The following is a 22,932-nucleotide window of genomic DNA, read 5'->3' on the forward strand; positions in this document are numbered from 1 at the left end:
TAGAAGTTGTAGTCCATGATTAATGATAAAAACTTCATAACCAATCATGTTGTTAATCAAGCATATTTGAGCTATAGAACCTACAAAGGAAAAAATTTATATAAGAGTAATAATCAATAACCAATACAAATATAAATTGTGTATAATTTAAAAATGTTAAACAAACCTTATAGAAACGCCAACAAACCTTATATCTTGTAGTTAATGATCATACTTTAAAAAGATATAAGAAAATAATTATTTTTTTTTTCATTTGTGTAGCCCATTAAGTTATTGAACGAAGACAAATCATTCATCTAAATGTAAACCTGTATTTTTCCAACTGAACCCACCCCATAAGTGGGTTGAGCTAAGCACACTCACAACCTGAGTCCATTTTGGTCGACCTAATTATTACTCCACCTCAATTATAATATTTTTAATTATTACTTAAATTTCCATGCATTGAATTATTACTTAAATTTCTAAAAGTAACTTAACATCACATAATTGATTATTAGAATTGGGTCACAACCTACCCAAAGAATTAATAAACAAAACAACTTTTCATAATACAAATGAAAAAGGAATTATGTCTTCCATATTTCAGACCATGCAACCTAAATATCTCCACAGATACTTCATGGAGATGATGTTGTCGTGCATTTGTCGAGATTTATTAACAAAATAAGTGCAGTTATTTTGTTCACGTTCAGACGATAGCTAGGAGCGCTACTTGATCATGAGAGGTTCTTCAAAGAGTTGGTCGATACAAAATTCTGGTTGGCTCCATTCCAGCACATATCTATTGGAATTTCCTACATCAGTAAAAAAAACAACATTACAACATAGACTAAAAAAATTCTCATAAAAATATATATTTTTCCGTTGAACAATTTTAGTGGTCGAGGTACCTGGGTAATTTTACCCTGCTGCAGAAAGGTCGATCAATTCGGACGACCTTCTCAATCTTTCTAAGGATTGTGAACTCTTGTACTCGTCCAACCTTACTCAAAACACCGATTATATCTATAATTTCCAGATATCAGAAATTGTTAATACAGTCTGAATAATATAACTACAAAATAATTAACAAAGACTCACTGATAGTGGACGTATCATCCAGGAAGTTGAGTTCAAAAAGATGAGTGTTTGATGGGTAATATTCAGAATTTTCAAAACTAATAGTTGGTGGGAATTGGAAGGACTGATAAAGTTGAAGAATAACATGAGGTGATTTATATAGAAATTTCAGAATTAGGGTTACTTCTCAATGCAAGTTAAAAACAGGAAGGAAAATTAGGGTAATATTATGAATGGTATTTGAAATTAGCCGGCGCAATTTTTTTTTTCAACCAAAATTTCAATCGTACGCTTATAGTGACTTTTAATAGCATGAGGTGATTTACCACTCAAAATAGGAAATTCAATCAATTCCAGGGTAATTTTTTCTTCATAAGAATGGAATGTATCAAACATGATATTAAAATACTACCCCGTGCGTTACAAATCATGATATTAAATAGTGATTCCATTTATTAAAATATTACAAACGCACGGTTCACTTATAATTATTATGAATGATAGGTCAATATATCTCATTTATGAAAATGATTAACTATAGGAAAGGTGTTATTTAACTAAGAAACGCATTGATTTAAAAAAAAATTGAGAAACACGTTGTCGACGGTCCTCGCACAGGTAATGAGTAATTATAGGAAATTCGAAACTATTTCGAATATTTTTGAAAAATAGTAATTCTATTTAAACACATGGATCTTGTGGTGCAAAACAAAAATTATTTGTAATTAAATAGTTGAAATAGTCAAAATGTTAATTAACCATTAATGTGGATATTTTATGTTAGCAATTAATGAATGACTAAAAAAATAATAATAAAAAATCAGCATTCAATAAGCTTTCAATAATGGGCCTCCATACAAAACTGAAATAAAAATGGGCTTTGTAATGTTTTGTTCCAAATCAATAAGACGGTGACACTTGTCAGGCAAAGAGAGAGGTTGGATGAAAGTAATTCTTGGAGTGCCAAATCAGTATGGTGGGTCTCACAACCTTCCTCTTTTCTAAAGTATATAGATTAATTAATTAATTTTCATTAATTGATATATTAATAAACAAAAATCACACATGTTAATTTATTGACTAATATTAATTCTCATAATATAAATAAAAAATGTAACACTCTCTCACTTAAATAACATTAGTCAGTGAACATAAATACGATAACTATTAAAACTAGAATACCAATAATGGGTGAAGCGCATATTAGTCAAAAGCAAAAATAATTATAACCATTATCGCTGTAAAAGATAATATTCGTTAGGGATACATGCCATCTATCTATCTATCTATACTATATATAAAAGCAAAGTTTTGCAGCCTTAAGGGTTAAAGGGTAATTCAATAGATCATTGAACATAAATAAGAATTTATTCATGGACAATTCAGTAAATCTCAATATAATTAGTTGGCAATCAAATCTTGGCCGTCCGTAGCGTTCAGTCTTAGCCATTTGATTTCTTTTTCTTTTTCACTTTAAAACCCGTCGTTGTATTTGCACGCTTGGTTTTCCCTTTCAGACTCCCTTCGGTTTTCCTTTTTCCACACCCTTTATGACTTTCTTCCGTTTTCGTTCTCCCACTCCCACCATATTAAGAGTCACGCTCATTGCAAAACGAAATGAGCTCTAGCGAGAAAAATCATGGGAGAGGAGAGGGCGAGATCGAATGGTGACCTGAGCGGAGGGGAAATCGTGAGAGGATCTGGGTGGAGCTCGAGGCAGAGAAGATGGTGGCATCCCTGAGTTTAAGGCGAGGTGGTCATACTCTAAAGCCCCATTGCCTCTGTTCCATTAATCAAAGTTTCAGTTTCCTTCTACTACCTGAAGGTGTCACGTTTCATTCACCTCTTCAATTCCTCTTCTTTGGGTGTGGATGACTATGATGAGTATGTATTTTTCAGTTCCCTCCAGACTCTTCTTTTCAATTTTTCTCTTCCTTGATTGTCTTCTTGCAGTTTCGTCAATTTCCAATTTTCGGTGTTGTTTTCTTTGCCTCATGTTCGTAGCTGTTACGAAACTGAAATGTAGCTTTAATTGTGGTTTGTTTTGTTGTTTTGTTCGTGATCGGTGTTTTGTTTTATGGGAGAATGAGGAATTGAAGATAAACATGAATTTTTGTCACTGGTTTATGTTGAATTAGTAGTTTGTGGATTTGTAACAATGAACGAAATCCGAAATTCTGTTACTTTTTGAGGTGTATTGAACGTGGTGTTCTGTTGATATGTTGTTGTTGTACTCTTAAAGGAATGATTTTTCATGGATTGATTGTGAATATAACTTTTGTTTTATGCTTTGATTTAAAGCTTTCTACTAAATCAGTATTACAGCTAGAATAATTTGTTCCTTTTATATTTCTAATTTGTTCTCATTTTCCCTGAACTAATTTTAGCAATATGATGATGTTCAAGCTTCTTTTATAAGTTTAACTTCGTTTTGTGACTTTTTAATTTCTGAGTTAGGAGAAGGAACTCCTTTCATTAGATTTCTTTTGTGTTGTTATTGTTTTCATACAAGATCATTTGCTATCTATCCATTTCCCTTTGATTACTGTCTTTGCTCACAGGTTTTTGGGGTTTAAAATGAGGGAAAAATCCTTTGAGGTCCATGCCCAGTGGTAAGCTGCATTTTGCCCCTCACTGTTCTATTTAAAATTTGATTTTTGATTATTTTGGTAATATACTTCTGAAAGGTTGCTCTGCAAGGTTGTTCCTTTCCTTAAATTTCAGTTTCTGAAAGGATTGAGAAAATATGCATGGACTAAGGACAGGTTTAATTACTTCCAATATATGCAATTTCCCTATATTGAAATCATGAAATCTGCTTAAAGTAAGAGGTCACCAAGAAAACCTAAGCATCCATCCAACCACAATAAAGGTAATGTTCATCTCTCCTATTTCCCCTGAATTTGTGATTGTTAATATCTCCTCAATTCCCCTTTTTCAATGTGGCCATTTCAGCAAAGAGACAGAAAGAGGAAAAATAGAGAAGAAACCCAAGTAAGAAAATGTTGTCTCATTCATTTTCGATACGAGGTATCGTTTTCTACTTGCACTGAAATCGAATCCATCCTCTTTTTTTACAGAGGAGCTTGCTTTCTTTCTCCCCCAAGACACACTATCAGTATGTTAATCCTCTAATTCATTCATTCATTATATTTATGCAAATATAATTCCAGATGAAACATGTCTAGGTTTTGATCAAGAAGCATCTGTTCTACATAATAAGGTTCATGCCTTTACAAGAAGCAAGAAGGTTTTTTCGTTGGAAAAAATGGTCAGAACAAAACTTTGGCTACTGGACAAGAAGCACAACGGATCGTGAATGCTACAAAAAATGGCACTGTTGCTCTGCTTAGTTTTTACTTCTGCCTGTTTGTTTTCCATGTTAGAATTCAATTAAGGTAGCTAAGCTCAAGTCACCTGATGGGTTCTTTTTCATTAGTAGAAGAAAATGTAAGCTCTCTCCCCTTTTACTCTTAGATTTTTAATTAGCTCTCAATTCAGGGTATTCAATGCGTTTCTGGTCTGACTTGGGAACATCCATTATCTATTTCATTTAATGGAGCATACAAATTAAGTGATTCATTAAAATTGTGCCTAATGGAACTGATAAGAGAATAGCAAATCAGAGCATGTCTCTTTTTTTTCAATTTAATTCTGCTCATGTGCTAAATGGTCTACCCTTTTATTTCATTTTAGTTCATTTGATTATAAGGTGGTTTAGTCTTTGCCTCACATGGGCCATTCTTAATTTAATTATTAATGATGTTGTCTATAAAGCTTATTTTGGGGTTGATTTTGCATAACAAAATTTGAGTAGAGGGAGGATCTCGCTAAATGGCTCAAGTTTTGCGCTCGATGGTTTAAGAGAGACAAAGATTATGTCCAAGAAAAAAGAAAAGCTTTACAGTGACCTAGAATCTGCTGAAAAGAAATACATTGACTAAAGGAAACCCACTTCAGTTAAGTTTCGTGTACTGCACTACTGCCTCCTTAGAATGTCAATATAATTTTTCCAATAATAGAATAAGTTTGTCGTTACTTTTTCCAATAAAAGAAAAGCTTCAATGTGTGGATATGGCAAGATGTTATCAAATTGGGACTTTATATGCTTTTGCATGCTATACCAAGTACCACAAAGGTGTTGAAGTCTAACACAGGTTATACTCCTCATAGCCATTGAAGAAGGGCATGTGTTGTGTTAGACTGTTAGTTCAAACACATGTGCTTCCTTGGATTTTTTACATGCAGTTAGAAAGGATACTCTGAATGAGAATGCTTCATTCCATGCTTTTTATTTTTATTTTTAATGGCACATGAATGATGAATCTTGAGTATATATAAGTTGGTTTTAAAGTCTTGCTGTTTTGTGGATTGGAATATCATAGAAATTTCTCTAACTGTTCCTCCTTTCCCTTTTTTCTATCCTAACAGTGTAACTGCTGAATCTCACTTTGCAAGGCCAAAAGAAAAAGCAGATGATGCAAGATGTGAATTCTGCTAATTGATTTAGTCATTTTATTGGTTACTGTTTCTGATCTGATATCTAAGTAGCTGAACTCTATTGTGATTTTTTTGTACCTTTATTCAATAAAATTATATCAAGTGAAACTTTTCTCTAAATTCCAATTCCACCTTTTTGTACGTGTTTCAAACAACTCTACTACTTCAGCTTGCCCCTTTACTTTCACTCAACATGTCAAATTACCTTCTCTCTTCAGGTCTTTTTATGTGTAGATGAGAATGTGCTTAGATCTTGATTGGGAATATTGGTGTACACCCTTTTATGACAACTTGACAACAACACTATGAAAATTGCATAAAATGCTTTGTTTCCCTCAATATTTATGCAGAAAGGTTGTTACTTATTACACTGACTGTTTTTGTTAGCTTTATGTTGGTACTCATCTTAATGCTGTTATTCTTCGTGCTTTTATCTGCTAGCATGGTAGGTGAGTTTAAGAGATATAGTAACTGAAACTATAGATGACAGAGAAACATTAAGTGATTAATTTGTAACGGGTGCCCGGCATTAAAAGTGATTAATTTGTAATGTGTGTGCAAAAACATTAAAAGTGAATAATTTGTAACTGATGAGAGACATTACCAGTGATTAATTTGTAACTGATGAGAGGTGAATTTAATTTTAAGCAACCATTTGTTAATTGTAAGAGTTGAAGAGGAATAGTTATGGATGAGCCTCAAATAATTTGTGCTTAATAAATAGAAGGAATATTGTAAAAACTATTGTTGAAACGACAATGAAAGTTCGGTTTTAAGTAGAGAAAACATGAAAATTTCAATTGTTAATTAAGTACCATAAGGAAATGAAAGGTCAATGCACTAAGCATGAATATGTGAATGACCCGACATGATAAGATGAAGTTAGTTACTGTGTGATTCTAGAACAGATAATGTCAAATAATTATTGTTGCTAATTCCTAAATTCTTCACTCCAGCAGTATAGAATACTATCTTAAATTGCTGCTTCCTCTAATAATATTTATGATTTTTAAAGATTTGTGTTTGAGTGGGGTAAATACTCCCTTAACAATTTATTAGCACTTCCATTTTTCTAAATTTGACACCTCGAGCCAATGATAAATTGCTTTATTTTCCCTTTTCGGAATATAGTTTAACTAGTTTTATACCCGTGCATTCACGGGTGACATTTGGCATATATTAGTATTCATTTGATATAGTTTATAAAATTACAAACTATAGACAACAATGTAAGTTTGACTGCTATAGTAGAAATTATATTATACATAAACATCTAAGATATTTGTACTAATTAGACATGTTGTCTTTAAAATTAAAAGTTAATGTTAATGAACTATTCCTTGTACATTAAAACATTAGTAGCCTATTTGAAAGACTTTTTTTGTCAAGAAAGTATAAAATGTGTCACATGGATTATTTAAAGATATTGAAATTAGAAGACACCATAATAGGTCCAAATAAGCACATTGTCACGTTCCAAAGTTTAAATCCAAAGTTGTCATGATATTGAAATCAATACACATTTATAAGCAATAAAATCATCATGTTGGGTTTCATAGTCTGATAATGAATTTAAAGAAAAAGACTCTTTCTGCTACATGTTTCAAAAGCCTCATCATTATGAATTTAACATTGTTTGACATGATCACTGGACAGTGGTCGGTTCATCCTTGATACACAACTCTGTAGTAGATTGAAAATACCTGAAATTAAAGAAGATAGTATATAAGAGAGTGATTGTGTAAGAGATAGTCATTATCAACGCACCGAAAAGAAAATCAATGTTAGATTTGATTTCATCATCTATTTGGAATAATGATTTAATTTATGAATTCTATTTAGGCTATTATTATTGTAGATAAGAATGATGTTGCATGATGAAGTGCAGGGTGGCTTGTGCCTAGGTAGAGAAGTTTCTTACTCTGATTTTCTTTTCCGTTTTCCTATAATGGTACTGTGTAATTCCTATTTGGCAGAACATTCAAAGCTAGTCTCTCACATATTCATATCAAGTGAAATAATTCATTCAGTTCCTATCAGCAAGTGATTGGGTTGACTAATGAAAATAGCTTATGAGTTTGACCTGTCTATGCTCTAATCTGGACTGTTATAATTGTAGATAAGAATGGTATTGCTTGATGATTTGGTTTAAGAATAAGATGTCTTGCTGCGTAATAATCACTAAATGCATGAGTTGTTAGGAAGTGACAGTATAATTAAACTATTCTAGTAATTAGAACCCACGCAAAAGATAAGGAACTCACAACATGTAGTAAGACAGAAGAGTAGGCACATGGAGATCTATTTCGTTACCAATCAATTTAAGTTGCAACCATCCAAGTCCATTGTTTTTCATCATGCTAAATGCCTTACCTGTAATGTAAATTAAATTCGTCATTGCAATGTAGGATAGAACCATGTGGAACAATTTTCCAGCAATCATAAGAAGGAAAAGATGAAATCTAACCTGTATAGAGTGGCAGCAAATTTGTTGTATCTAGTACGGTAGTCAAATGTTTCCAAACACTTCTTTGTACACCACATTCTTGGTACAATTCATTACTTTCTGTTCTCCATCTAGAATTAAAATTTTGAGACCCTTTCTTGATTTCACCCGTGAGAGAGCCACATATAATTGCCCATGCGTAAAAACAGGTCGAGGAAGAAAGAGTCCAACATGTGATAAAGATTGTCCCTGACTTTTGTTGATCGTCATAGCAAAACAGGTACAAATTGGGAATTGTCGTCTTTCAAATTTAAATGGGTAGCCCGAATCATTAGGCACCATACTCATTCTTCCAATGAATATTTTTTCACCAATATTAGTTCCTGTTAACACAGTGGCACCAATAACATTCGGCAAAAGATCATTAATTATGAGGCGGGTTCCATTGCATAACCCAGCCGGCTGGTCTATATTTCTCAATAACATTATTGGAGCCCCTTTCTTCAAACTCAACTTGTGATTTGGAATTCCAGAGCCCTTTATATCATTTAAAAACTCAGAAGTAAACCACTCAGAGTGTATCTCTGAATCCGCATCAGACCTGCAAGCTGTATCTGAACTGAAGTACTCTTTTGGTTCACCAGGAATTAAGTTCAGGATAAAATCATTCATCATCTGAACTGATTCAAGAGTCGGACATAGTATGCATCTCTCTTCAAAAAACTTGTAATCCTTCATGTTACTCAAAAGATCTGGATATGCAAAATTAACCAAATCATGAATAGGATTATCACCTGGCTCAACTAATAGATCAGTAGGTATGTCTACATCAGCTTCTCCACTCTCATCCGATTCAAATTCACCATTGCCAATCTGAAGAATCCAATCAGCAAATGCCTTTATATCGGCTGCAAGTTCCGGGGATCCAGCAGTTCTTAATCTCATATTTGCAGTTAACTTCAACACCTTACAGTGCTTCCATAATTGAGATGAATTGATGGTAGCTTTAACAATACTTGTCTTGACCCTTTCGGGATAACAGGAAGGATCTGCCTAAAGTCACCTCCAAGCACTACCACTTTGCCACCAAATGGTTTTTCTGCGTTGCTTTCATCCTGTACTCTCATCAAATCCCTCAATGTTCTGTCCAGGGCTTCAAAACAAAACTTGTTCAACATGGGCGCTTCATCCCATATAATTAACTTAGTCTGCAAAAGCAAATTTGCCCGTAAGCTTCCTTGTTTAATATTACACGTAGATACATCATTCACCTGTAGTGGAATACACAATCTTGAATGAGCAGTTCTCCCCCTGGTAGTAATAACGAAGCAATACCACTGGAAGCTACATTCAGAACAATCAATCCTTGGGACCGTAGAGATGCTGACAATGCGTTCCAAATAAATGTTTTCCCTGTTCCTCCGTATCCATATAAAAAGAAAAAACCACCACAGTCAGACAAAACAGATTCCAATATCTGATTATAGACCTGCTTTTGCTCATGTGTCATTAAATTTAGCAAATTTGTGCACTTGGCAGACATCTCATCTCTATCGTAGTTAAGTTCATCTACTATGAACCTGTTTTCAAATAGATGTAGATCGGAAGATTCAGGATAAGGTAAACAATCAAAATCCTTGAGAGATCTCCCGTTACTCTGGAGCAATTTTTCAATCTCTATCAGACACATGTTTCTTAAGTCATCATCACTAATTTCCAAGTCTGAAAAAATAAGATTCGAATATAAAATTACTTGTGGAAGAAATGTACATTAGTAGTTACTTGTTTAAAAAAACTACTTTCATATGGTTTAAATGAGTTCCTTAAGTTACATACCTGGTATTTGAAGAAGTCTCCTTCTTTGATATAAAATTCCGTCTGCTAGCAATTTCCATGTAGCTTCCCACACTACATCTGGTTTGCTGATTGTTTTCAATAACAATAACATGACAAATAATCGTCTTAATTGGTGTCCAGACCCAAGATCACTTGCCTCCTTTATTCCATCTATGTATTCTCTATCATCTTTCAACAAACCCAAGACGTAGCACGCTTCCTTGTAGGTCTGGTATAGTATCCCATTAACAGTTTTTATGTTGTCAAAACTTGTACATCCCTTTTGAATTGTAAGAAGTACCCGCATATAGAATAGTTCTCCGGTACCCATGGGAATATAATTCAACCTCCCAATTGAAAATCCTTTCTTTCGGACAGTCCATGCTCTTTTGTCTTCATCATAAACAAACCTTTGGGGAAACTCTGCATATGTTAGGTCCTTCCCAAGTTCGGATTCCTAATTTGCTTTGAACCACGCTGTAAACTCAGTGTCCATATCCTGGTTCCTTTCAACTACAGTGTCAATCCACTCATGATCCTTGAAAGTAACAGACTGCTCATTGGGAAGGTGAAATGATAATCTGTTAACAGGAGGCCACTTGTCATGAATATAAAATGCAAATATTCTCCACGCTGCTTCACAGGGAGACAAATACCTGCAGTCGTAATACTGCTTTATCTCATCAACACCTTTTTCTTTATTTGAATCTTTATCTCTATTAGAAATTTCAACAGAAACTCTATCAGGACCTTTGTTTACATATTTAAACAAATATTTTATAGAGTTCGACTTGTTACAGTACTCCACGTTGATATGGGCCTGATACCTCATGAAGAGATCTGGATTATAAGGTACAACATACCTATTATCCATCACAATGTCTTTTTTTGTAACAGTAACTCCAGTATCTCTTCTCCTGTATTTAGGATAGCCTTCCTCATCAATTGTAGTTGAGCTCTGAAATTGTTTTGGGAAAAATTTCTCACACTTTCCATTTTTCATACAGGCAGAATTCATGTTAGCAAACCCACATGGACCATGCATCATATAATTTCAAACTGCTGCTGACAAAGCAGGATATAACTCAGGATCCGGTAACTCAGCTGATATTACCTTATCAATGTCATCCCCTGTTTTAAGCTTCCCTTCACCTTGCAACCATATTAAGATGTGGGCATGTGGAAGCCCTCTTTTTTGGAACTCAATTGTGTAGGTACCTGCAGTTAAAGGTTTTGAAAGATCTAGGTAATTAACATAACAATTAGTAAATTATATGAAAAAATAAAACATAGAAAAATAAAAGAAAAAAATGCTTGCCTGCTTGTACTTCTCCAAATATTTTTCCTTTCTTCAAATTGGACATCAAATCATTCAACTTCATTTTGAAAACTCTAGCCACAATATCAGGTCGGTCATCTGCCCTGAGACCTCTTGGAGTTACGAAATCCTGAATTTCTTTCCAGTTTGCATTGCAGGTCATGGTTATAAATAAATCTGGATACCCAAATCTTTTGCAAATAGCCATGGCATCTTGACAATTGTTGAACATGTATCGCATCCCACCCGTGAAGGAAGGAGGTAAAATTATACGTTTTCCAGCAGAGGAGGGTTGAACATCTCCTCTAGTTACAGCTTCTTGCAAGCCTTTAAAAATATCTGAACGAAACTTCTGTTGATTATTTCTGTAATAAGACATTCTATCTGATTCAATCATAGTGTAGCAGTCTACAATAAATTGCTGGAATAATCGACCTGTGCTCACTAAATGCCCATGCTCTATGTCCCTTTGTTGGATCCGGTAAGAAATAAATTCCCTGATTGCAACTTTGTATCTCTTTCGGGAATCGTCTTGCATGTGATCTTCTCGTAGTGGTATATTTTCCTTAAAACCATCTTCTCCATATGGAAATAATAAAGGATATTGAAGAGGAATGTAAGAAGGGTGCTTTTCAGGAAGTCGTTGAAAACCTCCATCGGTACCTTTGACAATAATATCTCTACCTTCATTCACAGAATCTAGATCACCTACAATCAAAGCTGCCACCTCATCAGCTGTGGGCATATTATAAGTTCTTGGATCCTTAGTTCTGTTACGATACAATTTGAGATAGAAATTTGAAGAACCATCACTCTCGACAAAGTCTCTAACTCTTCGAAACATCTTTGCCAATTCATTGTCTTTGTCAATCATTGCGGTCAAGTCCTTCACTAAGGAAGGATCAAGTGGACTTTTCCTTGTACTTGAACTGATGTAAAAAATGAAAGTAAGAATTTAGCATCAGCAACCATAACTTCAAGGTATAGTTTTTGTTTAAAAATTTGTAAATAATTCACAAAATACCAGAAATATTTCATTCTATTTGAAGACTCATTCTGAGTGTCATATATATAGAGTTGAGCAAACTTAGGAGGAGCTCCTTCAGGAGGTATCAGACTTCCAATCCGATGATAATTTTGACCACTTAGTATAAACTGAGGAGGGCCATTTCCATCATTTATACCTGATTCTACCTTGCCTCCAAGTGAAGTGAACGAAAATAAACTGTTGTACGCTCTGATATTCTCCTTGAAATTCTTGTATCTATCATCTATCTCATTCATCAAATTATATAGTAGCTGAGGAGGTTTTCTTAGGAATGGAAGTGTAATTTTTCCTTTCATGCAGCAAATATTGAATTTTGGAATTTTGCTATGATCAGATTTAACTACCCTCTCTTCATACCACATAATAGATTGACAATTAGAGCATACATAAGATGCATCACCCAAATAAAACACCTCTGCAGCACAAACTTTCTTAAAATTAGCTGACTGCAATGAAAGGGTATTATCAAAGTACCATACAATGTAAGAATTTTACCTGTCGTTTCAGCCTTTGCATACAATTGTGAATGCCTTTCTGTAGTTTGGTTATCAGGTAATGTACTCGTCTCACCGTGCTCCATGTCTTCTGAATTGAAGCTGAAACTCCTTCTTGAAACTTGTTCAATAATAGTAGAAGGAATTCTCAAGGTACTTTTCCTTTGACGTCTACGTGAGGTGCTAGAAGCAACTGATGGTGTCAGTATGGTACTTTGATCTGAAATGGAACTTTGTTGTGGTTGTGTAGATGATCCTGTACAATAAATAATATTTTTTGAGAATATGAAACTGATATTGACATAAATGTCATCTATTAGGCCATTTTGAAAATGAAGTTTAGTTTACCAACTCCAAGCGATGAACCATTATCTGAATTGGACGGATTTGAAATACTGCCTGTATGCATACCTACATGTGCAACTATATTAAAATTGCTGAAATTAAGTTGAATATTTTTTTGAGGTTATCAGGTAATGTACTCGTATCACCTTGCTCCATGTCTTCTGAATCATTACCAAAACTCCTTCTTGAAACTTGTTCAATAATAGTAGAAGGTATTATCAAGCTACTTTTGCTTTGATGTCTACGTGAGGTGCTAGTTCCAACTGATGATGTAAGTATGATACTTTGATCTGAAATGGAACCTTGTTTAGGTGGTGTAGATGATCCTGCACAATTAAAAATAATGGTTGAGAATGTGAAAGTGATATTGACATAAATGTCATATATTAGGCCATGTTGAAAAATGAAGTTTATTTTACCAACTCCATGTGATGAACCGTTATCGGTATTGGACAGATTTGAACTACTTCCTGTATGCATACCTACATGTGCAAGCATATTAAAATTGTTGAAATTATGTTGTATAATTTATGGAGAAAAATTTCACTATTTAATTTAAACATTTTAATACAATGCATAAATTACCTAAAGGAGAACAATAGGTTAATACAGTCCACGGTGTATTTTGAGTTGGGCTAGCATACATATATTGCATTTGGGAAAAGCTCGGAAATGCATCTGGAGTTAAAAAAACTTGATCAACGTCTGCAAACTCAGTGACAACACAAAGTTATGAAAAATACCATACTTTTATATTGGATTAGTTGATAAAACTAATATTAATATACAACCTTGTGCGTGATTATTCATTTCAGATTTGTTCTTCATGATAGCTTTCCTTCTCAATCTTGCATAAGACGCAGGTTGGGCCTTATAGGTCGCAAAAACATTATTTCTTTGTCCAATAGGGCCTAAAAAGGATTGGAAAATATGTATGAAGATTCCTGAAGCAATTAAGAATATAGAAAAGTAGGGTTAAGATTATAGACCTGGAAAATAACCAACATTATTTACTCTTGGTGAAGGAATTTGAATATTAGTGTTCAATACTGACAATGGTGAAACTTCACTACATGGATCTGCAATGTTAAAATTATGTTTCAATTGAAAGTGATTAGAGATAACAAAGTTTCATGCTTTCAAGTATGAAGTGATTACTAAAATGAAACTCAATAAAAGAAGCAAGCTGCCAAATTCCTACTATAGAATTTTAAACTGGTTAAGATTCTTCTATCCTTGACATATAAAAATGGAGTTAAACATGTTTCTATCCTTGAGATATATTAAATAAGCATATTATAATAGTAGAAAAAGGAAAGCAAACACATATTTTGATTTAGAATTGAAAATTGATCTAGACCCTTAAATCAATTATAATAGGATCTTTCAATCATGCAGTAAAACTACCTTTATTCTTATGATGAAAAGTCGACGTAAAACAAACCTTTTCTTTTTCTTGTTTTTTGATAAGTTGTCTTTGTCTGAATGTTTGATAAAGAACTTTGTTGAGTAGATGAATCTCCTGCAATGATATTTTGCACTGCAGAAAAAATAAAAATCATGTCAACACTTTTCACAATATGGCTGGCTTTATTAATTTAGTGAAGTATGTTCAAATGCAGCAAATGTTTCTCAAAATGTGGCATATGAAAAAAAGGAAAAAAAATCTGATCATTCACACTACTATAGGTGTTGATGCTCAAAGTACACTATATCAGGAAGATGATTGTCTACTTATTGTTTTTTTTTTTGCAATATTAAATGAACATTATATTCATGATGGGTCAAGTGGCATTACTAAGAATAGCATACAGATCCTCAAAAGAGGAATTACTAACCAACGTGTGTTTTTTACGTAACAGCCCCAATTAATAGTAGATACCATTACAAACTAACTATTCCAAAGGACTTAGGAAAGAAAAGAAAGTCAAAATTCAATTCAAATAAGCACCCTTCTATTAAGGGTACTCCTGCAAGATGCCATGGCCAAGGCAAAGTCACTTTATAATTTATAGAAATAGATGACACTCAAACCAGACTTATGCAAGTTGAATTTTGTCATTATGCAATTGGTAATTCACTGCACCTGAAAGCAATACTTGTGACTACTTTCTTCTCATATTATCAGTTCAAAAAAACAAAGGGCAAATCATCTTTGAATACCCAAAATCATCATCATTATATATTATATGCAGTTCTTGAATTGAGCACCCGATTGTCTACTTTTTGTTGTTGAAGCCTCGAATGGAGTTACTATAGATATTCATATTCTATTCATCACTAATGTGATCAAACCATAAAATAAAGCTATTCAGGTTAGTAGTAACTTGATCTCATACCTGAATCCAAAGATGCCAGTGGAGACCTCATGGACTTTGATCCCTGGCGGAACTCCGTATGTTTCAAAGCTTCATCATTGTAATTCAAGGGGATTCGCAACGGATCCATGTGCAACGGTGCTGTATTTTCATCAACTGAAAAACAAATAAATGTTTAATAAAATGTTAAATTAACTTGCACTATTGAATCTAAAAAGCAGTTTTTATTCAATTCAACACTACCTTGTATTGAAGTGGTTTTTCTATTGCTGCTATTGTTTTTCATTATAATCATTCTTCTCATTCGCGCATGTCTAGCCCGCTCCTTATCCATTGTCTCTATTTATAACTTGAAGTTCAGGAAAAATCATAATGATTCAGGAATGCAGTTAAGATAGAGGAAAAAATATGACACTGATAAAAGAGTAACTCAGTAATGCAAGCAAGATTAATTGTATAAGATCAATGCAAACTAACGATTCTTTGATGTCTAATTAAAAACCAACATACCTGTCTTGCTAAATTTCAAAGCACTGCCTTCAAAAGTCCATCTTACAAAATCAAGGGTTTCCGTCCTTTCTATTATTGCCCAAATCAAAATCAAAACCAAACATTCAAGATGATCATCAACCTCCTGTTTAAGTTTTGTATGTTTCGCAGCCGATTTGTGGAGAAATAATTAAGATCAAGGAGAATTGCATAGATGATCAGGTATCTGCAAAAGCTGGAACCGTGATTGAAGAACGAAAAACACTGAACGTGAAACGTTGTAGGGAAGACAACCTGATTTTTTCCCTTTTTTATTTAATTACTTTAATGTAATTAATTTAATTTGTTGACCATTCACCAAAATTAACATGTTTTTTTTAAGAATTTAATACGTTTAAAATAGATATCACTTTGTAACAACCAAAAATAAAAAGATATCAATTGTTTTTTTTTTAAATCGTTATCATTATTACTAAATCTTTGTTTTTGAAGGACATTATTACTAAATCAACTATTGAATGTCTACTCTTTCAAAAAACAATTCAATATCTAAGTTTTTTTTATACAAATTCAATATCTACGTTTGATTGTAACTATTGAATATCTTGTTTGAATCTTGTTAAAAAAAAAACAAAATCAATATATTATTGGGTAACGCATGTTTTTATATTTGGACATTTTTTTATATACACAATATCAGGATTAATGTTATATTAATAACCAAGTTAATACAAAATTAAATATAAATTGCGTTTTTTAAAACCATATTAATATAAATTTCGAAACTAATCCATGATTATATTCCAAAATTAATCGAGTTCCTATTTCTACGCAGAATTATCTAAATATTTTGTTTTTTATTTTAGGGGATCTTTGTGAGATGAAGAGGGATAGAGAGAGCAGGTTTTTTAGAGATATAAACTAAGTCTATGGACAAAATGGTATTGAGAAGCCTCCATTGAAGGTGGAAACTGTTCCAGCGATATTGTTGAGGAGCCAAAAAGAGCAAGGTTCAAAACGGTAGGAAAATAGGAGTAGAAAATATAAATTTAATTATTCTGTTTAAATAAACTAACAATATATTACTTGTTATAAAAATATATTAAAAATTTGTACCTACTTGTTAAAAGGTTTTACAAAGAGTCAACCATGGTAACTGAAGATGTAAGTTTAAAAATAATAATTTGTCTATCAATAAGAATCAAAGTTTCAGCAGTATAAATTTAAGGTTGGTCATCGTTTCTTACATGATGATACTCATAGCATAAATAGCTACCTTGATCGTATAAAAGGTCTGGATGACTTAATAATTTGATTTTCAATAGCTAGTGTCTTGCAATTAGATTGTGTTCAATCACAAAAATTGCATAATTTGGCTTCAATTGAGGTGTGATAAAAGAGTTGAATAATAGTCAATTAAAGTAACCAATTATATCCGAAAACAAATCCCATGAAGAAAACAGTACTTAATAATCCAAACGTAACTAATAACCATAAAATAAGTCATAGACTTAAACGATTAAAAATCCAACATAATATCAAAGCAAATGTAAATTTATTAATGAAAGTCTGTCTTCAATCCTTCTCCTGCTTGATGACCTTCTTCAACTTGTTTGTAGTCCTCTCCGGGGGCTGCAAAGTACCTATCTCATCCACCAATCGTTTTGTAGGAGTAAAAGGGTTCTTTTTAGAGCATAATTCAGACTGGGCGGATGCAGTAGAGTCCACGACCTTAGTAGCATCAGATTCCTCAAAAGATTGTGAAAGGTCCTGTAGTTAATATGGTGTAATCAACATTTGGATGAAAAAAAAATTAAATTAATTAAAAATTGGTAAAAGATTTTTCTGAAGAAACCTTTGAAAGGGAACCCAATTTGTCATTTGCCACGTCAGCAACATTCAAACCGGAGGTGGGTTTTGAAATTGAGTCTGTCCCTTTTTTGGCAGCAGACTCCTGAAAAACAACAAAATTAAAAAAATACTATACAGCAACAATGCTAAATCTGAAAGATATATGAGTGCTCTTTTTTAAAATCATGTACCTGGGTCAAGAGCAAAGTAGCTGAATTATCTATTCCTTCGGAATCAGACAAAGGGATTTGACTACTGACAACTTTTGTCTTCAAAAGATCAGCACTACACGGGCATTGATCTAACTGTTGAGTCAGCAGAGTAAAAGATAAGAATCTAAGTGTAATGAATATAAGCATACAAAATTTGCACTTTGACAAATATAACAGACCTCAGATCCTATCTTTTCATGTGAAACTGAACTCCCAGAACATTCAACAGCCTTAAAAAACAGTAAGGATAGTAAGATATAATGCAATCCAACACTTTTAACCAAAATAAACTTTTGTACAAAAATAAATAGAAAACTGACTTTTGCAGTTGCAATTGAGCTTACAAACTTTGCAATGATATCAGGATTGCTACAAATCTTCTTCACACGGTAAGTTGGCTCATATCTAAAGTTGACTGCATCACTACACTCAACCTTGAAAAGCAATTTCATTCCCAACAAACCCTTAACCTCAGGAGGGGTTGGAATAGGCTCGTTGGGCTGTCAAATTTAATTAAAATCAATGAGAAAATATGATGGTAAGACTAATTGAGTAGGACTGGTCGAAATTCCAGCAAACTACCTTTTTGTGGATATCAATTAGGGCTTGACACGTGGTCTTCAAAAGGGAAGCAGCATCCCGATCAAATATTACAAAGGTTGCTGATTCAGAGTCATCATCAACAGACACTCGTATGCAGAACCTTTGTATTTCGACAACACATTATTAATAGATCAATGTCATTGATCACAATAATAACATAATGAAAACCATTAAAGTTTTAGAAGGTCAAAAAGACATGTGTAAATACCTAGATGTGACACTGGCTTTGACCACGTGCCTGTTACAGTTTGCACAAAAATATTGGTCAGAGTCCTCTGATACGGACTTGTTGCACTTGCAAGCAATGTAATACCAAGAACCACTTTCATCAACATCGCTGATTGTGGCTATGACAATGCAGGTAGAACGCTGGAAAAATTGATGAAGGTTATAATCTACATAGCAAACATAATACTATATTAATGTAAAAGCTTTGTGAACAAAGAAACGTTACCATCTTCCATTGCTTAACTTCAGAAATTGTCTTTCTGGGTCCTCCTTTCAGAAACTCATCTTCCTCTGAAATTTTTTCCGGATCACTCAATTGAGTTAGAGACTTAGAGACATTTTCTGAATTGTCTATGAAGCTGCAAGTTGAAAAGGAAAATTACTTTGTCAGTGATTCAAAATAATATCAAAAGTGTGAAAATAATGAAAGAGAAAAGCTTGATACCGTTGTTTGTACTCTACTGCCTCCGGAAAATCAGGATTGAACAGAAGTTTTGTGGTGTTGTATGCATTCTGCAAGTTGATCTTACCTATGAATTTAAAAAGGTTAATAATAACATAAATATTATATATACAATTTCATGGAAAAACTTTTCTAAAAAATAAAATAGATTGAAACTATACCATTAAAAACGTTGACTTTGGCCATGTGAAGAACAACTACAGCATTGTCACCATTTCCAGAACTTAAGAAAGCATTCAGCGAATCAACATACGATCCGAATAGCGTACATTTAATTGTTTTTCTGCAGATCGTTGTAAACTCACAATATAAGTCTTATATTTAGTATGAAAGCAAACACATGCCATAAAACCAAATCCCTTACCCGTTAGATTCAATCTCAATATGATTCTGTTTATTAATTTGCCCATAACGTTCAAATGTCTTCTCCGTACCGTATCCTATTAACACACCCATGAAATCTGCCACAATAAAATAATTAGAGATGGGAATGGTGTAAGATCAATGTTTATGGAAATAAAGAATGCAGTTATACTTACCAACTAAATAATTGGCATCAAATCCTGGAGAAAAAATTTCTTCCAGGCTTGTGAAACTGTTGAACATAGTATGTGTTACCCAGTTGGCAGGCACAGGGATGACTTTTGTATCCAATTCAAAAGTCAATTTGTGTGCATGTCGGGCAGGTCTGAATGGGCCAGTTGAATCGGTAACATTAAATTTGCTTATTGAGTACACCGATCCTTCAACAATTGCTGAATCGAACTTGTAGACGCGTTCCCGTTTGACAGATGCATGAAATTTAGATCCCTGTTAAAAGAAACATAGAATAAGTTATTCCCATGAAAAAGAATTTAAGAAATAAATTTAAATCAGAAGTCTATCAAACCTTATTATCCATTAAGACGAAGTCCATCAACAGAGGAAGCCTTGAGCCATCGTTGCTTGGTACAAACCATTTGTGTACCACCTTAGCAACAATTGTGGCTGAACGGGATGATGATTTTGTTAAGTCTGAAATAGGTAAATATGCCATGACTGGATGAGTTGTGTTTCGTTCAAAGAAGAGGAATGAATCGTTCACATAATGCAGTAACATATATAGGGTTTTGTAGTCCTAATTTCTGATTAAATTATAACTTATTTAATAATTGCTAATTCTAATTCAAAATTTAAATTTACAATTTCCACTTCTAACAAATCAGGTTTGATTTGTTACCAATTTAAGAGGGAAATTTGATTTTCCATGATTAGTCAAATTTTTATGACCAAAATTTAAGGAGTATGCATATCACAATTAAGGGTGAATTTCCTAATTTGAAATGGAGAAATTTAAGGGCATGGTAAAACATGTGAAATTAATTGACAATTAAGTGTTGATATGGGAGCAGTTTTGAAATTCCCTAATTTGAAGCAGTTTCGAAATTCCCTAATATGCAGTTGGAGATAATAATTTAAATTATTCCTATTTAAATTATAGATATTTTCCTAAACAAATATCAATTAAAATTTGATTACAGCATCTAGAATGTTTGCCCTAGCTTCAGACAATGGTGGCGGCACAACAGGATTAAGCAAAATTAGAGAATGAAAATGAAAATATTACCTGAAATTGGAAGTTGTTCAGTCGTACATGGTGACACCATTAAGTCTCAAGCACTGCAACTCCCAAACTAAAGATTGATTTGTCACTAGTCCTTCAATAATCACATTCCTCTTATACATTCTTATTTCTTGAAGGATCTACTATCTAGTCATTAGTCATGCATATGATTGTTAGATAGAATCATGTCAAGTAATCCCATCCTTTTATTTCAAGTATATAGTTATACTTATACTGCTCAAATTTATACACAGTGAAGTTAATCAAAAGTTCAATGGGGAACAAATGGAAATATTCAAAAATTTGGGACTAAATATGTCATAGTTTGTTCAATGTTTATATTTATAGACAGCAACGTCAATAAAAAGTTCAATGGGTATCCCAAAATTTGTGATGAAATTTGACAAAGTTTGATCTTACACAAAAAAACCAATCCCAAAATCAAGGCTTGAGGAACAAAAAAGTGTAAAATTGAGGCCGTGAGAAACAAATACCTGTGCAAGAGCCAAAGGGCTGAATCTGATGGGTGTTTCTGTCGGCAATGGAAGTAAAGCATCGGCATCGGCATCCCTCGACATCGGCATGCATCGACTCTTGGGTTGATACAGAATCCCAGAGTATCACGGCCTCAAAACCCAGATTGAAACCCTAGAATTGGAGGTTAAATGGGGAGAAGGTTGAAGGAGAAAAGGAATTTCGAGAGTCAGAGACACAAAACCCAGATCGGATGAAGGTGGAGATGAGTTTGATGAGCGATGATGCGAGATTGATGAGGGAGAGAAAAGATGAGAGAAAAGGTGAGAACGCTGGTAGAGAAGAAAAGATGAGAGATGGAAAAGATGAAATAATAAATGGAACATGCTTTAGAGGAGAGCGTTTGAGGAGATGATGGGTTTGAAAATATGAGGATGAAGCGCTGAAAAGTTGAGAGACACAAAGAGAACGAAAGAACGTGAACTGCAGAGGGAGAAAATTTGACAATCGAGAGTAGGAGAGGGAGAGAAAAGGAAAAATTGAAAAAAGAAAAAAGAAAAAAGAAAATTTCCTGGTATCTGCCACGTGGAATATGGTGAAAATAGGTTAGTGAAATGCCACCTGGATAGGTGGGACCCTGAACTATTCCTTTTTCTATATATTATGGACAAATGCCTGTGCAAGAGCCAAAGGGCTGAATCTGATGGGTGTTTCTGTCGGCAATGGAAGTAAAGCATCGGCATCGGCATCCCTCGACATCGGCATGCATCGACTCTTGGGTTGATACAGAATCCCAGAGTATCACGGCCTCAAAACCCAGATTGAAACCCTAGAATTGGAGGTTAAATGGGGAGAAGGTTGAAGGAGAAAAGGAATTTCGAGAGTCAGAGACACAAAACCCAGATCGGATGAAGGTGGAGATGAGTTTGATGAGCGATGATGCGAGATTGATGAGGGAGAGAAAAGATGAGAGAAAAGGTGAGAACGCTGGTAGAGAAGAAAAGATGAGAGATGGAAAAGATGAAATAATAAATGGAACATGCTTTAGAGGAGAGCGTTTGAGGAGATGATGGGTTTGAAAATATGAGGATGAAGCGCTGAAAAGTTGAGAGACACAAAGAGAACGAAAGAACGTGAACTGCAGAGGGAGAAAATTTGACAATCGAGAGTAGGAGAGGGAGAGAAAAGGAAAAATTGAAAAAAGAAAAAAGAAAAAAGAAAATTTCCTGGTATCTGCCACGTGGAATATGGTGAAAATAGGTTAGTGAAATGCCACCTGGATAGGTGGGACCCTGAACTATTCCTTTTTCTATATATTATGGACAAATACCTGTGCAAGAGCCAAAGGGCTGAATCTGATGGGTGTTTCTGTCGGCAATGGAAGTAAAGCATCGGCATCGGCATCCCTCGACATCGGCATGCATCGACTCTTGGGTTGATACAGAATCCCAGAGTATCACGGCCTCAAAACCCAGATTGAAACCCTAGAATTGGAGGTTAAATGGGGAGAAGGTTGAAGGAGAAAAGGAATTTCGAGAGTTAGAGACACAAAACCCAGATCGGATGAAGGTGGAGATGAGTTTGATGAGCGATGATGCGAGATTGATGAGGGAGAGAAAAGATGAGAGAAAAGGTGAGAACG

General features: G+C 33.9%; 3 protein-coding genes and 1 pseudogene across 3 annotated transcripts; all 4 read right to left on the reverse strand.

Annotated features, from left to right (window-relative positions):
- Positions 1-7,120: 7,120 nt before the first annotated feature.
- Positions 7,121-12,063, reverse strand: LOC130709986 (uncharacterized; annotated as a pseudogene).
- On the reverse strand, positions 12,054-13,877 carry LOC130712665 (uncharacterized). The gene is made up of 7 exons (XM_057562483.1): positions 13,841-13,877; positions 13,635-13,754; positions 13,469-13,531; positions 13,196-13,375; positions 13,053-13,103; positions 12,706-12,960; positions 12,054-12,625 (listed from the first exon to the last, which is right to left on the reverse strand). The coding sequence occupies exons 1-7, from the start codon at positions 13,875-13,877 to the stop codon at positions 12,054-12,056; spliced, it is 1,278 nt and encodes a 425-aa protein (XP_057418466.1).
- A 48-nt stretch (positions 13,878-13,925) lies between these two features.
- On the reverse strand, positions 13,926-15,700 carry LOC130709987 (uncharacterized). Its single transcript, XM_057559141.1, has 4 exons — positions 15,611-15,700; positions 15,389-15,523; positions 14,494-14,589; positions 13,926-14,128 (listed from the first exon to the last, which is right to left on the reverse strand). The coding sequence occupies exons 1-4, from the start codon at positions 15,669-15,671 to the stop codon at positions 14,031-14,033; spliced, it is 390 nt and encodes a 129-aa protein (XP_057415124.1). The 5' UTR covers positions 15,672-15,700; the 3' UTR covers positions 13,926-14,030.
- Positions 15,701-17,431: 1,731 nt separating this feature from the next.
- On the reverse strand, positions 17,432-21,394 carry LOC130712666 (uncharacterized). Its single transcript, XM_057562484.1, has 13 exons — positions 21,311-21,394; positions 19,753-20,023; positions 19,578-19,674; positions 19,375-19,496; positions 19,196-19,280; positions 18,977-19,109; positions 18,731-18,891; positions 18,502-18,622; positions 18,240-18,419; positions 18,099-18,149; positions 17,899-18,012; positions 17,712-17,810; positions 17,432-17,626 (listed from the first exon to the last, which is right to left on the reverse strand). Exons 1-13 carry the CDS (start codon positions 21,392-21,394, stop codon positions 17,432-17,434), a joined length of 1,713 nt encoding a protein of 570 aa, XP_057418467.1.
- Between the last annotated feature and the right edge of the window lie 1,538 nt (positions 21,395-22,932).

This window comes from Lotus japonicus, chromosome 4 (genome assembly GCF_012489685.1).
Source record: "Lotus japonicus ecotype B-129 chromosome 4, LjGifu_v1.2".
Lineage (NCBI taxonomy): Eukaryota > Viridiplantae > Streptophyta > Magnoliopsida > Fabales > Fabaceae > Lotus > Lotus japonicus.